Source organism: Mixophyes fleayi, chromosome 2 (genome assembly GCF_038048845.1).
Source record: "Mixophyes fleayi isolate aMixFle1 chromosome 2, aMixFle1.hap1, whole genome shotgun sequence".
NCBI lineage: Eukaryota > Metazoa > Chordata > Amphibia > Anura > Limnodynastidae > Mixophyes > Mixophyes fleayi.
Window position 1 is genome coordinate 85765282 of NC_134403.1, and position 16677 is coordinate 85781958.

Consider the following 16677-nt stretch of genomic DNA (forward strand, 5'->3'; position numbering starts at 1 on the left):
TTTTAGGGCAGAGCTGTCACAATTTTTGGCCAATTCTTTTACAGCAGAGCAAATATCAAAATGTTGTGCGGAATCATCTGCATCACCACTTGGGTGTCTTGGGAAAGCAATTTTTGTACAACAAGCAGTTGCCAGAGAAACTGAAGAAGATGTCTAAACAAGATGTTGATAGGTCTTGGATCCTTGCGAAGCAAATTAAGTATTTCATCTACAATTAAAATATAGTTAGCACATTTACTTTGTTTTATGTCACACGTTAAATTTCTGTAGCTCCTTGTCAAAATGTATTATTAAGGCAATCACTTGACTCAAGCTAACCGTGTCTGCACTCTGTTCACAGGTGACTACGTTGCTGGACTAAAGTACATTCCCCTCAAATGCTTGTCTTCTTGCAGCTGCTGCATTCTCCTACATGCTGTTGCAGAAAACAGAAATTGCCCCTAAATTTTTCCGGACACAAACAGCATCTCCTGCATGTCATATTTTAAAAGTTCTGTAACACCAAGTTGATTGTATGTGCAAAACAGGAAATGTGATGGAATTCAACCCCGCTGTAATGCTTGAACAATATTGGGGTCGTCATCAGAAATGACATATACTCAGGAGAGTCCACGCAGGATTAGCCATCTTACAATGACATCCCTTAGTTTTTGGAACAGATTGTCAGCTGAATGCCTCTTAGTGAAGCTGCTGATACACAGAGTAGCCTACTTCTGAAAAATGTGACGTACTTGGTTACATGCTGCTGCTGTCCCTGCTGGTGAAGGCGAATGACCAACCCAGTGGGCTGTCACAGTCATATAATCTTTACTTTGCCCAGTTACGCTTGCCCATATATCTGTGGTTAAGTGTACAGTGGGTAGAATGGCATTTTGTAGCCCAATGATTACATTTTTAAGAACTTTCTGGTAGAGGTGAGGAATAGCTTTTCTAGTAAAATGGTGTTGTGATGGAATTTGGTAATAGGGACAGAACACCTCAAGTAACTGTGTAAAACCAGCTGCATTAATAATGGACATTGGACGCAGATCTATACTAGCATAGTCCTTATGGCGTCTGTGATCCGCTTTGCGATTGGGTGACAGATTTTATACTTGCTTCCTCTTGCAAAGGATTGTTTAACTGTAAATTATTGGTTCTGGGGATATTGATGATTAAGGTGTTGGGGGGGTAGATTGCAGGTGCTGGGATGTAGATGAGAGAAGGGAGGCAGATGATACTGGACTGCTTGTTGTTATTTTTTTTAACCTAAGTTTCTGATTTTCCCACCAGCTTTCCAAGAACTCGCTGAAAAATGATGTAACATGGATGAGGATCCCAGATGGTTAAGGTCCCTACCTCTACTGACTGTGGCTTTAAAAATGCTACAAATGGCTAGACAACTGTTGTCAGGATTTGTGTAAAAATAATTCCACACTTAAGAGGTGGATTTTTGGTCTTATGCCCAGGCATGACAATGGCCTTTTTCTTATCACTGTCAAGAACTGCAGCAATTTTTCTTTGAAAGTGTATGAAAATCATATTGTGACCAAGGAGGTGGTCAAAATTGAATGGAAATGACTGGAAATTAGTGTTAGTGAGGTTAATAATAATGTAGGTACAAAATAATACCTAAATTATGTTATTTTAGGCCAAAAAAATGAATTTTTTTTAACAAAATGCAAAACAAAACCAAACAAAACCAAAACCAAAACATGCAATGGCGGTTTGGCAAAACCAAAACCAAAACACGGCGGTAATCCAGATCCAAAACAAAAACCAAAACCAAAACACGGGGGTCAGTGAGCATCTCTAGTATTTAGTGTCTGGCTGCTCCTGATCCCTGTGCTTTCCTTGTGCACTTTTCCCTGTGAATACTGGCTGACTTTTTGTGTACTGACCCGGCTTATCTGATTAACCCTGCATCTGCTGAATCCCTGGCAATACGCACTGGCTGACTTTCTGTGTACCGACCCGGCTTGTCTGATTAACCCTGCATCTGCTGAATCCCTGGCAAAACGCACTGGCTGACCTGTGTACTGAACCGGATACAGTTCCTGACTCCTCTCGTGTTTGTCTCCTCGTGCCTCTCTACTAGACAGCAAGGTACGTCTGGCTTCCTACTTCTTACAATTAAGCTGTTTAATATCCAGCTAGACAAGGCCTTTTACTGTGTTCCCAGAACCGTTCATCTTACTACTATCTCTCTACCACGCCGGTGGGCTAACCTAGGGGCCGCGACCTGCGGGCCTCCGGCAGCTAAAACCATCCCGCCTTGCGACGGTTCTTGGAGAAGACCAGGAGGTCCGTTAGACTCCGCGCCCTGGGAAGGCCAGTACCAATAACGATTGGTAGTTGTCTCCAGTGAGACGTAACAGTATCAGTGTGATACCTGAAAAAAGAGCCATTAGTTTACTTTGGTTGCCAAAACAAAATTTTTATTCCACACTACTGCAAGGTTCAAAGTTCATCTAATTTTGACTTTACTTATCTTAATGGCCCACAAAGTCTACGCAGCTAAGGCCATGTTTGGGAAACGAATTTTGGATCCAAAAACATTAAGAATTATAAATGCTCCTTGGCCTTATAAAGTTGCGTTTGAAATATGAGGACAGAATTATCATTGTGGTAGAGCGCGTAATACTAGCCCTTGCCAAAAAACAAAGTTTGGTTTGGGCAAAGTTCTTCTTGTGTTTCTTTAATGAATAAGGCCCACAAGCTGCACACAGATGCCACAGCCATGCTTGGTATTCGAACTCATGAGACAGTGTTGTGAGACAGAAGTGCTAACCACTAAGATACCCGTGCAGATCTTGACTGGCATATATTTTTGGGTAATAAGGAAGAGTAGCTATGTTGCGTTGTTTTTTTTCTTCAAGTACTATTATCTAAACTCTTACATCTGTTGCACACATGCTGTATTGTTGAGTTTCTCGCTCTAGTCTATAGAATGTTTTTATTTTTCTAAATGAACGTTGCCTTAGTGGTTAACCAATCCACCTTCCAACAATGGAGTCATGAGTTTGATTCCTGACTCATTTTGTAACGGCCAGGACACAAATTTTTAGCATATATTAATTTTAATATATATATGCATGTTTATTTATGCTAGCAAATTAGATGCATTTGCATCCACATGCGCTCAGTTCAACTGAAATACATTATACGATTTTTCATGTTGGTGATTAAAAAGGTGTGTTGATTTAACTAAATAACACTTTAAAATCATTTGTAAAAGGTAATCTAATTATATAAATGCTAATGCGAATAATAAGGTAACAAGAATTTTATCATCATCAGCTATTTATATACCGCCACTAATTCTGCAGCGTTGTACAGAGAACTCACTCACATCAGTCCCTGCCCCATTGGGGCTTAAAGTCTAAATTCTCTAACACACAGACAGACTAGGGTCAATTTGTTAGCAGCCAATTAACCTACCAGTATGTTTTTGGAGTGTGGGAGGAAACCGGAGCACCCAGAGGAAACCCATGAAAACAGAGGAAGAACATACAAACTCCTCACAGATAAGGCCATGGTCAGGAATTGAACTCATGACCCCAGTGATGTAAGGCAGAAGTGCTAACCACTTAGCCCCCTACAATATACACTCAATTGATAGTGTTTTAACATTTGTAAACAAACTCTTCATATCTCCCACATTTGCATTACGTAATACCGTCTTATCTTTAAATAAGAAGTGTATCTTAAGAAGGGGATCTTAAGATGGACTGACTGCTTAAGAGCCACTGCATCTCATTTTCCATTGCTTAAAAGACTTAAGATGGGCGTGTCTTTGAACTTCCGTTCCTTGTTGAATTGCAAATTTCTTATCCCCCCCTCCCCCGTTTGTTCTTAAAATACTCATAGCAACTTACGCACACGATAAGATCAGTAATGAATCAAGCCCTTAGTTGTCAAAAATCTGAGTGAACGCCTACATACGTCATTATCTTATGTCATTAAAGCAATCAACAAAATCAAAAGCAATTCATTGAATGATAGATTGTTTGGACAACTTTGTATTGATAATAGTTAAGAATTCAATTGCTTGCTGCTTCATGCAGAAAATCTTTCAAAAGGTGCCTGTTTGGAACAGTTTTATTAACTGTTTGGGGTATATTTACTAAACTGCGCATTTGAAAAAGTGGAGTTGTTGCCTACAGCAACCAATCAGATTCTAGCTGTCATTTTGTAGAATGTACTAAATAAATTATAGCTAGAATCTGATTGGTTGCTATAGGCAACATCTCCACTTTTTCAAACCTGCAGTTTAGTAAATATACCCACCCCTTAACTCTTTGTGCTAGAGCTCCTAGAAAACAAAGATGAAGCTTCCAAAACTTGAATGATCCCAAAAATCACATAGCTTATTTCACAGACTTGTTTAATAAATGTAATGAAACAAATCTACAGCTCCAAGGCGTTGAGCTGAATTTAATCAAAACAAAAACTCTTATTTCCGCGATTGTGACAAAACTTCTTCTGTACAAGAGAAATTTAGGAGGAGGGGAATTCAGCCAGATTTCAAAGTTATCAACAGTAGAAAAACATGATGAAGACTTGCTTACCTATTGTCAGCACTTGGAGGCTCTCCATTCTGACTTCAATCAACGATTTGAAGATATTCTTAAAATGAACATACCCAATTGGGTTTTGGACCGTTTTTCAAGTACAAACACAGAAGAATCTCCAGAAGTACAAGAAGAACTGATAGAAGTAACAACAAATGAGGAATTGAAATTTAAATTCAAAGATGGCTACTAACAGTTCTGGCTGAAAAAGCAGATGCCTACACTTTATCCTGGATTATTGACTATAGTACAGAAGTTTTTAATTGCATTTCCTTCATCATATTTAGTGGATCGTGTGTTCAGTGCGGTCACAAATCGGTTAATAAAAAAAAAGAAACCGACAGCAAATAGCTCATTTCAGTGATATAAAAATGCTGTGAACAAAAACACCGAACATTAAAAAAATTAATAGCAGCATATCATCATCATCACCATTTATTTATATAGCGCCACTAATTCCGCAGCGCTGTACAAAGAACTCACTCACATCAGTCCCTGCCCCATTGGGCCTTACAGTCTAAATTCCCTAATAGACACACACAGACAGACACACAGTCTTGGGTCAATTTGTTAGCAGCCAATTAACCTACCAGTATGTTTTTGGAGTGTGGGAGGAAACCGGAGCACCTGGAGGAAACCCACAGAAACACGGGGAGAACATACAAATTCCACACAGATAAGGCCATGGTCGGGAATCAAACTCATGATCCCAGTGCTGTGAGGTTCATCCTCCTCATTAAGATTATTTTTAATGCTGTTTGTGATTTTTTTTTTTTTTTTTTTTAAATATTGTCCTTCATTATGGTGTAATATGAATGTTACTATAGTTGATTTTAATATTTTTTTTTTATAATTTTAAGTTTCTAGGTGTCTTATTTACATCTTTCTTTACTATGTTGTAGGATGTAGGTAGAAATCTAGATACATGAAAGAATGCAAATATGTCACTTCATCTATCTGTTTGTCACTTAAAGTGAGTAGATTTCCAGGGGGAGTATTTTTAAAAAAAATTCTGAAAAGGAGGCGGTAGGTCAAATAAGTTTTGAAACCTCTGCTCTAATGTAACCGATGGCTTGACTGGTTTTGGCACAGACCATCCCATAACATGAGAGAGCTATACAGCTTGGTAACACCTTGAAAATAGTAGTAGTTGTAAACCAATCTTTATTCTTTGTCTATTAAAAATATCTTGTACAAATCTAGGTCAACCCTCCGTCACCGCCCAGATAAAGTCCCTAACCATAGATTGAAAATCATTACCAAATTTGTTGAGGGGATATCTATTGGGAGAGTTTACAATATATATAATACTTTCAGTAGCACATTCATGTGAATAATGTTAATTCTGCTTACTCAAGAGAAACTCTGACACTGACAGCTTTTAGAATCACCTCAAATTTTGAAAAATCGAGGGAGAAGTTCTACTCGAACAACTAGGAAAGATCCTTTACAATGTAACACCTATATTTCTAAAATACGTTGGATACCACTTGGAAGGAAAAGCCTGCAACAGGCCACTGAGCAATGAATGGTTATATTCAGGGCAACTGTTTTTGAAAAGTATATTTTGAAATTAGAGAGCTTCTGGTACCCTTTGAACTTAGTTATAAGGTTGGAAATAGACTGGATTTGTGATTATTGCTATATGGTTGTCGGCAAACAAAGTATCAGACGCCGTACCCGCGTCCCGCTCACTGGGGTCGGTCGTCTTCTTCTGACGGAGCACCCCGTTGCTAGGCAACGGGGACTCTCTTTTCGGCGGGCCTCAGCGCATGTGCGCCCGTTGCCTAACAACGTGACGTGCTTGCCCCGCTTCCTGTCAGCGCGTCTGACCGCCAACCCACTGACCACCAATCACAGCAGCCTGCTCATTATATAAACCATGCTCTGACACCACTAGGGTGCCAGAGCAACTAGTAGTAACTAGCCTCCAGCGTTTGTGCTATATATCTTTATATATTTGCCATATATATATTCTGCATTGATTCCTGTGTACCGACCCGGCTCGCTCTGACCTCGTTTTGGATTCTCCTTTTGTTCAGTATTATTCCTCCGGTTTTGACCTTGGCCTGTTGACTATTTCCCTGCTTCCTGATTTTGTACCTTATCTGCCTGCACGGTTCCTGACTCCAGCCTGTACGATCACGAACACCCCCGCCAACGCGCAGGTAGCTCTCTGGGAGGGCCGCGACCTGCACGTCATTCGCTGCGAAGTCCAAAGTTCCTTGCGGGGGTCCCTGGTGAAGACCAGCGGCGTGTTAGACTCCGCGCCTCCTAGCGTAGCAGTGCCAATACTAGCAGGTGCCGCAATCTTCTCCATGACACAAAGCTAGTTTATATTCCTCACTTCCCAACATAAAGCCTAAAAAATAATGCCTCCATAGAGACCAAAAAAAATGGGCATAAATGACATCTTTGTCTCTAACCTTTTTTAATGGAAACAGGGTCAGAAAAAAAAACATTTAGAGGGCAGAATACTATGCAAATATTGCCTATACCCATATGTCTCAAAATGCCTTTCAGGAAGTGTCCATCCACCCTGTATAAAACACTTTCTCAGCATCTGTAGACCAGACAAGAGTGGGCCTCCATGATCATGATGTAGTGAATTAAGCTGATTATTGTTACGGCATTATCTATTACTTCTATATATGCGCAAAGCCCACTTGATCATAGTGAATCCGTAATATGAAATAATTAGTGATCACTCGATCATTCACCCTGTTGAAGTACCTTACAAAAAATAATTGCACAATTTCTTACATTATCTTGGTCAGGAAAATCGATTGACCCTAGTTAAGAACATCGATTAACAAAGGTAAATAAATGATTAAACACTTTTTATTTCACCAGAAGTCCTCTTTTCTCACCAAAGGAATGATGAGTAATATCGATCAAGGGGATTCTTTTAAAAAACAATATTAGTACTCCTTTCAATTTTCCATCAGGATTATTGCTGAAAAAGGATTGGGGTTAGTGATGGTTACACATTGTGGGTGCTGAATCACCTCTGAAATGGGTTTCTTATATAAAAAACATGTCAGTTCTGTCAGACTATAATGGATAATATGCATGTGACCTTTTTGGGGGGATTTTTAAGCCATGTAGCATTAAAAGAGAAAAACCCTGGAATCTTGGAATACCTGGATGTTACAACTCACCTGTCCTTGCTCCAGCGCCGCGATCCTCTCTTTCTTCCGGGTCGCAGCGGCGCTGTCACATGACAGTCGGGGCGGGGAATTCAAATCTGCAACACTACTAAAGTCCTGCTCTGACGCCTGGACAGCGTCAGAGCAACTTCCTATGTACCCTGACTAGGTGCTTCTCGTGTGTCTCCCGTGTACCAGTTCCTTGCAGGCTTTTCAGACATTAACTCCACGTGTACCAGACCCAGGCTTGCTGACTACATATTATCTCCACTCCAAGTGTACCAGACCCAGGCTTGCTGACAACGTATTCATCTCCATTCCAAGTGTACCAGACCCCGGCTTGCTGACAACGTATTCATCTCCATTCCAAGTGTACCAGACCCAGGCTTGCTGACTACGTATTATCTCCACTCCAAGTGTACCAGACCCAGGCTTGCTGACTACGTATTATCTCCACTCCAAGTGTACCAGACCCCAGCTTGCTGACTACGTATTATTTCCACGCCAAGTGTACCAGACCCAGGCTTGCTGACAACGTATTCATCTCCATTCCAAGTGTACCAGACCTCGGCTATCCTGATACTACCTTCCAGTTCCAGTGTTATCGTGTGCTACCTCCTACATCCTTACCTCTAGAGGCAGACCAGTGGACCGCGACCTGCGATCCTCCGCAGCAAAGCCTATCCCGTCTTGCGGCGGTTCTTGGTGAACACCAGGGGGTTCGTTAGACTCCGCACCACCGGCCGGCCAGCGCTGATCTAGAGTAAGGCAAGTACTTCATATTCATTACTTACATTGCTACATAATTGTTACACTGGATTCTATTTACATCGAAATTAATACCATCTAGTCTCCTGACTTTCTTTAAGATCTCTTCTCTTTGTATAAGGCAATGAAAGCACCAAATAATATTTCTAGGATCTCTTAAAGTCCATTTGGCCAGAGAGCACTGTGACCTAGATCTAACATGGACTGCCATGTCAACCTCTGTATCTATCAGTGCTGACCAGCAAGGGAGAACCCTTGCAGAGAGGACTCTGATGATGTCCTAATTGTGACATTGCAAGACTTCCTGTGCTCAATGGGAAAGTCTATGCTTCTCTCCATTGAGCTGTACATGTTCACATTCAATGGGGGCCAGGGACAACCATAAGTGACGGTTTTCTGGCCACTTCACTGGAACACAAAGCTTTCATTGACAGCTAGTTTCCAGGTCTTGGTTTACAATTTGCAGCAAGCGGCCACCAGATTAAAGTGCTGCTTTTAAATTGCATCATAGAACAATGACCTTCAGCAGTTGGAAAAGGCTATATTCAGTATCATGTAGGCCCCACTTTGCCTCTTAAAATATCTCAGTCACCTATACACAGTGGAGGCATTCTTTTGGAAGACTCAAGAAGGAACCTGTTGGCATCACTAAGGAACTGTCTCATATTCATGAGGCCTGACATATACTTATAAGGCAGTTTCCCAATGAATGGATCTAATACAATTGCACAAATAATAGCTCAACGAAATAGATGCGGCAACTGCATGTAGGCAGGGCCGTAACTAGGGCTGTGCGACAGGGGCGACCGCCCAGGGTGCAACGCTGAAGGGGGCGCAATTTAGGAATACTTTAGGTTACTTTGGTTAAAATTGAGGGCTAGGGGGCAGCGTTTCTCTTTCTCACCCCAGGTGCTAGAATTCTAAATTACGGTTCTGCATGTAGGTGACAAGTCCACTTTAAGGCCTCCCTAGCATTTGGTATGCATTTTACTAGCATTTAGAGGTTGCTGTAGACTTAATGCAAAAAAAAATGAATAAGCAGCTTTCTGAAAACACCAATGGGTATTGCAACACTAAAAACAATATTTTTTGTTAACATTTTGAAAATATTAAAAACGCCAATTGATATAATGTCTACTAACATTAGCATTAAGGGGTGTTATACTGTTCTTCCATAGCGAAAGTCCAAAGCTTCCAAGGGAGTCATTTAAAATGAGATGTGCAACATCCACAGAAAATTAAAAACAGTGCAGCTGCAAATGACACCTGCATATCAACTTCAAGTACAATCGCAGCCATGCATTTGAACAAAGTGCAAATCAGAATATAGAATTTATTTAGAAACTGCTTCCTATTTTTTTAGATATTACTCTCAAACGACGACTGTAAACTAATGAGTGGATGGATGCAAGAAAAACACCGGAGATCAGTAACTGAAGATAACTCAGTATTGATTCATAAACTTATCAACACTTCCTGCATCCACCATATCTGAAAGACACTGAAGGACATGACCGCACAGGTCACGCCGCCACATAAGCCACGCCCACACAGCGAATGACACACCTCTGGCGCCACATCCCGCCTCGATGACGTAGCCACGTTGACAGTGTCTTATCATCCAATAGAATTATAAAACGTCCTGGAGTGACATTAGCGGAGACAAATCGCACTCATGAGCACTCCCCGTGACGTAGGACAGCGGGGTGTGGCTGCCCTTTTAGTACCCGCCCCCCCAGCTAATGCTTGTGAGAGCTCCTTCTGCACTGCTGCTCTCTGCTTGTGACGCCGCCATGTTAGGAGCTGTAGGACGCTGCTCCGCCGGGGCCCTAAAGGCCTTCAAGCCGGCTGCCAGTTCTCTTCAGCTCGGGCAGAGCCTGCTCAGAAGCTCCCCTGCGGCACTGCACTCCCGTAAGTAGCCGGACGCGCCGTAACAGGTAGTGACCTAGCGGTGTCATTGAATGGTGTCTAGGCCTCTGTTGTGCGAGCAGGGCCTGGAGCGATGTGCGCGCCCTGATGGCCGGGATGGGTTGAGCAGGCCAGGCGGTGGCAGGGTGATAATGACCTGTGCATGCTCTGTGGTGAACCCTGTCGTCTCCCTGACCTTGGTTATTATGACACCCGCATTCTCGTGCCTTTGGGTATGCGATGACCGTCATACCACCTTCTGCCGCAGTATAAGTCATACAGGGTTAGCAATGGTACTCTAGATTCTGTGAAACCTCTAAACTACGTGCTGGTACTTGTAGTCCCACGACAGTTGGAGAATAGAAAGGTGATTAATACTGTGTTAAGGGCACAGTGTAAAGTAGAACATCATTTCCTTATTCCAGTGGTTCCCAAACTGTGTGCCTAGGCTCCCTGAGGTGCCTCCGTGATCTCACAGGGGTGCCTCGGCCAGGGCCAGTGGTAAGCAAGGCGGGGGACTACTTGGTAATTTTTTTGGCTTAGGGGTGCTTTGAAAAAATTATGGAGACTCCAAGGGTGCCTTGAACTGAAAGTTTGGGATCCACTGCCTTATTCTGTTAATGGGCTAGAAGTCACTTGCTGCATTACATCTAATGACAGTTGTATTGATGTGTTAGTCTGGGGAGGGTCCCTTGATTTTCAGGGACAATTTGCAAGTGGTAACTACTTGTAATGGCATTTGTTTCAATCTATTGTACTAAATATTCTAAAAATAAAAAAGTATATTGTTTTGTAACCACATATGACCTTTTATCATGTGCATTGCTACATGTCATTTATTTCTGTCTCTACTAGGGAGAGATTATGCAGCACAAGCTTCACCAGCAGCCAAGGCAGGCACCGCAACAGGCCGCATTGTTGCTGTCATTGGTGCTGTGGTTGATGTCCAGTTTGATGAAGACCTGCCACCTATCCTGAATGCTCTGGAGGTCCAGGGCAGGGACACCAGGCTGGTTCTGGAAGTTGCTCAGCACTTAGGTAAAGATCATTTTTTTTTTTTTTTTTTTTTTTTTTTTTTGTTCAATTACCTAAAATAGTCTTGAACTTCAATATTTGCAAAATACAACTTGCTATGCTAAATCCGTGAAAGATTTAGTTCCTTCCTTGATGATCTTCCATGACTTTCGTTCATCTGAGTTTTCTGAAGCAGCTTATTTATCTGAGAAGGAAATATGTTCAAGCGTAGCTAGAATTACACTTTTTTGCTACAGACTCTAACATCCAAATCTAACCATAGGTGAAAACACTGTCCGTACAATAGCTATGGATGGTACCGAGGGTTTGGTCAGAGGGCAAAAGGTTCTTGATGCTGGCACACCAATCAAAATTCCTGTTGGTCCTGAGACCCTTGGAAGGATCATGAATGTCATTGGAGAACCCATTGATGAAAGGGGCCCTATTACAACAAAACAGTGAGTGTTTTTCTAGACTAATTATGCATAGTATATTTACTTAATCTGAATTATGACAAGTATCACAATATTTCAGTCTCCATATTGGGTGTTTTCCTGAATCTTGCTTAAATTTGCTTTTATAGAAATCAAACCCACTGAAGACATTTAGTTGAAGTGTTTTAAAGGTTTCTGATTTCACTAAATAGTGTATTAATGCAATGTACTTTGACAGTACTTTCCTAACTTCCTTGGTTGCTGTGTCTTGATGGTAGTCACCATTTTAATCTATAGGCATGCCGCTATCCATGCTGAGGCTCCAGAGTTTGTGGAAATGAGTGTTGAGCAGGAAATTCTAGTCACTGGAATCAAGGTGGTAGATCTTCTGGCTCCCTATGCCAAAGGAGGAAAAATTGGTATGTTTGCAAGTATTCTGTGACCTCCCTTTTACATAAAATACCATTTTTGGCCACAACAGACTTTAAGCTCCTGTCAAATGTTCACCATTTTAAAACTGCCAATTAAAGACTAATACAATAATTTTGATATTTCAACCATCCTAAACAAATGGCAACTGCTCATTTACCTAATGTTTAAAACTGCATACTTATCGATAAGACTTCCTTTTAAAGTTTCCTTTCATGATGATTTCAATTTGACTTTCGTTCTTCTGAGATATCTGAAGCAATTTAGTTTATCTGAAGAGGAAACTGATACAAATCTTAATACCTTTTTTTTTTTTTTTTTTGGTTTGGATTCTGCTATAGTTCAGTATTTCTTTTTTCAGGCTTGTTTGGTGGTGCTGGTGTGGGCAAAACCGTGCTGATTATGGAGCTGATTAATAACGTAGCTAAAGCTCATGGTGGATATTCAGTGTTTGCTGGAGTGGGAGAACGTACCCGTGAAGGAAATGACTTGTACCATGAAATGATCGAGTCTGGTGTCATCAACTTGAAGGACACAACATCAAAGGTAGTTAATCTCCATTTCTCAGTTTCCCTTCACAATTAATTTGGGACACAGAACATGAGTCTTCATTGCAAAACTGAGTCCTGTAGTGTTGATGGCTCAATGATTTTTCCCCAGACTATAGACTGATAAGGTACAAAGTGTCTCATCTGGTACTTGGCTGCATGGGAGTGAGCCATTGTCGGAGTAGTTTCAATATTTTACATGCACACTTTCTGGGTTATAACTACATAGTGTCAAGCTATTACTAAAGTCTGTATTTTATTTTTTCTGTTTAAAGGTCAGTATAATGACTATATTCTCTTGTTATAGGTAGCACTGGTGTATGGACAGATGAATGAACCACCTGGTGCCAGAGCTCGTGTAGCTTTGACTGGTCTGACTGTTGCAGAGTACTTTAGAGATCAAGAGGGTCAAGATGTGCTGCTTTTCATTGATAATATCTTCAGGTTTACTCAGGCTGGCTCAGAGGTGAGTGCAAGTTAATACGTCAATTGTTTTGCTCGATTATTAGTTTAGTCTTGCTGCATCTGGTTGTCTGAGGCTAAAAGCTAGTATCTTCTAGGTGTCTGCCTTGCTGGGTCGTATTCCCTCTGCTGTAGGTTACCAACCAACCCTGGCCACTGATATGGGTACTATGCAGGAGAGAATCACAACCACAAAGAAAGGATCTATCACCTCTGTACAGGTTTGTCATCTACTTTATTTGGCTTATTTTGTGTAAAGTGACCAAATGGGGTATTGGGTGTGTATGCATCTTGTACAATGTGCTTTGCTAAATGGGTAGGTCAGGGTGATAACTCAGAAGTTAGGCCAATAGGGAAGGCTTGTTGGTCTTCAGTAGTCTCCATAATCTGTAACTGAACATGCAATGGGTAAGGGTTGTTTCTTACTGTTTGCATGTGCTCCTAGTGTCACCTTCTGCCTCCTAATACAACCATGCGGACACATATCAAACTGAGCTCCTTGAGCACACTAAACCCATTGTTTCCTTAGAGGAAAACTATCAATATCCATCTCTGTAAGATTTCATTCACTTCAGGGAGAATGGTGGGAGGGACTTTGCCATGTAGGCAAGAAACCCCCAATAACAGCTACTCTGTTCTAGTAAGTGCCTGAAACCATGATCTATAGGCATGTCATAAATTTAGGCTTAATTGCCCTTGTGTTTCTAACGCCCATTGTCCTATAGATTGTAAGATTTCGAGCAGGGTTCTCTTACCTCTGTCTGTATGTATTACCCAGTATTGTCTTATTAATGTTTGCTCCCAATTGTAAAGCGCTACGAAATTTGCTGGCGCTATATAAATAAATGATGATGATGATTTGCCATTTTAAAGGCAGGCTTGATGTGGTCCAATATTCTGTTCTTTCGGGAGGCACTGCCTGCAATGATGAGTAACTTCAGACTTTCGTTCTTCTGAGTTTGCTGAAGCAACTTCTTGAATCTGAGAAGGCAGTTTTTGTTCTCTTCTGAATATTAACTCTTGTTTGTGTTCAGTAAAAATAACTATTCACCCTCTTGTACCCTAGGCTATCTATGTGCCTGCTGATGACTTGACAGATCCTGCTCCTGCTACCACATTTGCTCACTTGGATGCCACAACTGTATTATCTCGTGCCATCGCTGAGCTGGGAATCTACCCTGCTGTAGATCCCTTGGATTCCACATCCCGTATCATGGACCCCAACATTGTGGGACATGAACACTATGATGTAGCTCGTGGTGTACAGAAGATCTTGCAGGTAAACTTTTATTTTCTAAAGTCCCAATTACAATTAATTGTTTGGGCAGAAGGATAAATTTTTGTATCCTTATTTCTTGTGACCTAGGACTACAAGTCTCTGCAGGATATCATTGCCATCTTGGGTATGGATGAATTGTCAGAAGAGGACAAACTGACTGTAGCTAGAGCTCGCAAGATCCAGCGTTTCCTGTCGCAACCTTTCCAGGTTGCTGAGGTCTTCACAGGGCATCTGGGCAAATTGGTCCCATTAAAGGATACAATCAAGGGATTCAAGCAAATCCTTCAAGGTAAAAGCTGAATAGGCACTTGTAATGTATGAGAGCCTTTATGCACAACAAACTCATCTGCAGCATAAGTAACATTATTCAATGACCCCTGTAACATGAACTCTCCTACATTATGAATCTTGAGACCCAAACGGAAGTTTCTAAAACTTGATGCCTTATGTTGAGACTAAAGCTGTATGTTTGGGTTGTGTAGTGTTACTCTTGTAATTTAACTAATGCTGACCTCCCTTCTTCTGACAGGAGAGTATGACCAGCTCCCTGAACAAGCTTTCTACATGGTTGGACCCATTGAAGAAGCTGTAACAAAGGCTGAAAGACTTGCAGAAGAGCACTCTTAGACTTATTATAATGTTATCTTGAAAGCACTCATCCACAGCACCCATCGTCCTGAATAATTCTTTATGCCTGTACTGGATCATGTTGGCAAAGTGTATTTAAGTTTCCAATAAAACATCTCTGTAAAAAAAGAACACGTGTCATGGTGTGAAGTGTCACCCTGGAAGAGCATTTTATCTCTAAGACACAGTTCTGAAATGTAGCTTCTAAAGCTGCTGTCAGAGGGATATCTATAATTTACCTTCACTTTAGCTTATACGTTTGTTTCCTTTGTATTTCTTACCTTGCATGTGAGCCAATAGTTTCCCTGCCCTTTTATATAATGCTTCTAAGTTGGTACTGTAAAAAATCTGTAAACAGTTAATGCACCTGGAAATTTCTGTTCATGTAAATGGAAGCATGCATTGGCTAGCTCAGGGGTTGGCAACCTGCGGCTCTCCAGGTGTTGTGAAACTACAAGTCCCAGCATGATTTGCCAGTAGATACCAGCAGATAGGTGGCAAGGCATGCTGGGATTTGTAGTTTCACAACACCTGGAGAGCCGCAGGTTGCCTAACCCTGGGCTAGCTCCTAGTTCTCACTCGCTCCTTAATAGACTACTTTGGTTCATGCCCCAAAAAAATCAAGGGGTACCCACCCTCTGCTTTTGGCTCTGCCAGCCCAGGGTTGTTGGCACTATAGTGATGGGCAGGGTATGTATGGGTTGCTTAAATTAAAGCACTAATGTATTTCTTCAAGGTGCACTACTTATCCCAACATGCCCTGGTCTTTAAGTGGATGGGCACATCAGAGTTTGTAGTACTACAAGTTTCAGCATGCCCAGCCATCCAGGGCCATTTGGGCCCTTTAGTGCACTGGAAACAAAAAATATGCTGTACATAAAGCAAAGGTATTCTAACAAAATGCCCATTCCAACCTCGCATGCCTCATTTACTGTTTAATTTCCAGTACTGGCCTGAAAGGTGGCACCTCTTTTAATGGCAGTCTGGTTCTTTGCCAAATCGCTATGTAATACTGAACTTGCTCACACTGCTCCAGTGCCATGGTGCAAATGAGTTCATAGTGGCATTGACACTAATATTGATAACCAAAGAATTTTCCTATGCGTAACACTTATCATAGTAAGAGTAACTAAACACAAGGCTTTTTTTATTTATTCCTACATTTTTAGGGATGATCCAATGATTAGAAAAATAAAATTCCCTCATAGAAGAATTTCCTTCTAGCAGAACTTTGAAACAAATGACCTATGCAGGGGCCTGTCTGCAAGTAACCAATAAAGGTTGACTTTGCACAGATTGGCTAAAGTGTCAAAGCTGCTCTAACTGGCTATTTGCATATAGACCCAATGTGAAGTTTCAATGAACTACATTGTATTAATGAATGAGCATCATTGATTATGGTTTTGCTTCCATTGTAATTACATGTTGACCCTTGTTATTGCTATTGTGAATTGATTCCATTGCCCTCTATGTACACTGATCAGCTACAACATTAAGCTCACTGAC

At 41.3% G+C, this 16677-nt stretch overlaps 1 protein-coding gene and 3 non-coding genes across 4 annotated transcripts; all 4 read left to right on the forward strand.

Moving 5' to 3' along the window:
* Positions 1-10220: 10220 nt before the first annotated feature.
* ATP5F1B (ATP synthase F1 subunit beta) lies at positions 10221-15303 on the forward strand. Its single transcript, XM_075199507.1, has 10 exons — positions 10221-10381; positions 11234-11416; positions 11676-11850; positions 12124-12245; positions 12617-12801; positions 13111-13269; positions 13364-13486; positions 14332-14544; positions 14632-14833; positions 15074-15303. The coding sequence occupies exons 1-10, from the start codon at positions 10264-10266 to the stop codon at positions 15169-15171; spliced, it is 1578 nt and encodes a 525-aa protein (XP_075055608.1). The 5' UTR covers positions 10221-10263; the 3' UTR covers positions 15172-15303.
* Positions 11537-11606, forward strand: LOC142141852 (small nucleolar RNA SNORD59). The gene has a single exon (XR_012688887.1). It is a non-coding gene; the product is annotated as a small nucleolar RNA SNORD59 (small nucleolar RNA).
* LOC142141851 (small nucleolar RNA SNORD59) lies at positions 12465-12536 on the forward strand. Its single transcript, XR_012688886.1, has one exon. It is a non-coding gene; the product is annotated as a small nucleolar RNA SNORD59 (small nucleolar RNA).
* On the forward strand, positions 14184-14255 carry LOC142141849 (small nucleolar RNA SNORD59). Its single transcript, XR_012688885.1, has one exon. It is a non-coding gene; the product is annotated as a small nucleolar RNA SNORD59 (small nucleolar RNA).
* Positions 15304-16677: the final 1374 nt, after the last annotated feature.

Coding starts and splice junctions, on each gene's coding strand:
- ATP5F1B (XM_075199507.1), top strand. CDS start 10,264: ATGTTAGGAGCTGTAGGACGCTGCTCCGCCGGGGCCCTAAAGGCCTTC. Junction 10,382..11,233: donor CCCTGCGGCACTGCACTCCC/GTAAGTAGCCGG, acceptor TGTCTCTACTAG/GGAGAGATTATGCAGCACAA. Junction 13,270..13,363: donor TTACTCAGGCTGGCTCAGAG/GTGAGTGCAAGT, acceptor AGTATCTTCTAG/GTGTCTGCCTTGCTGGGTCG.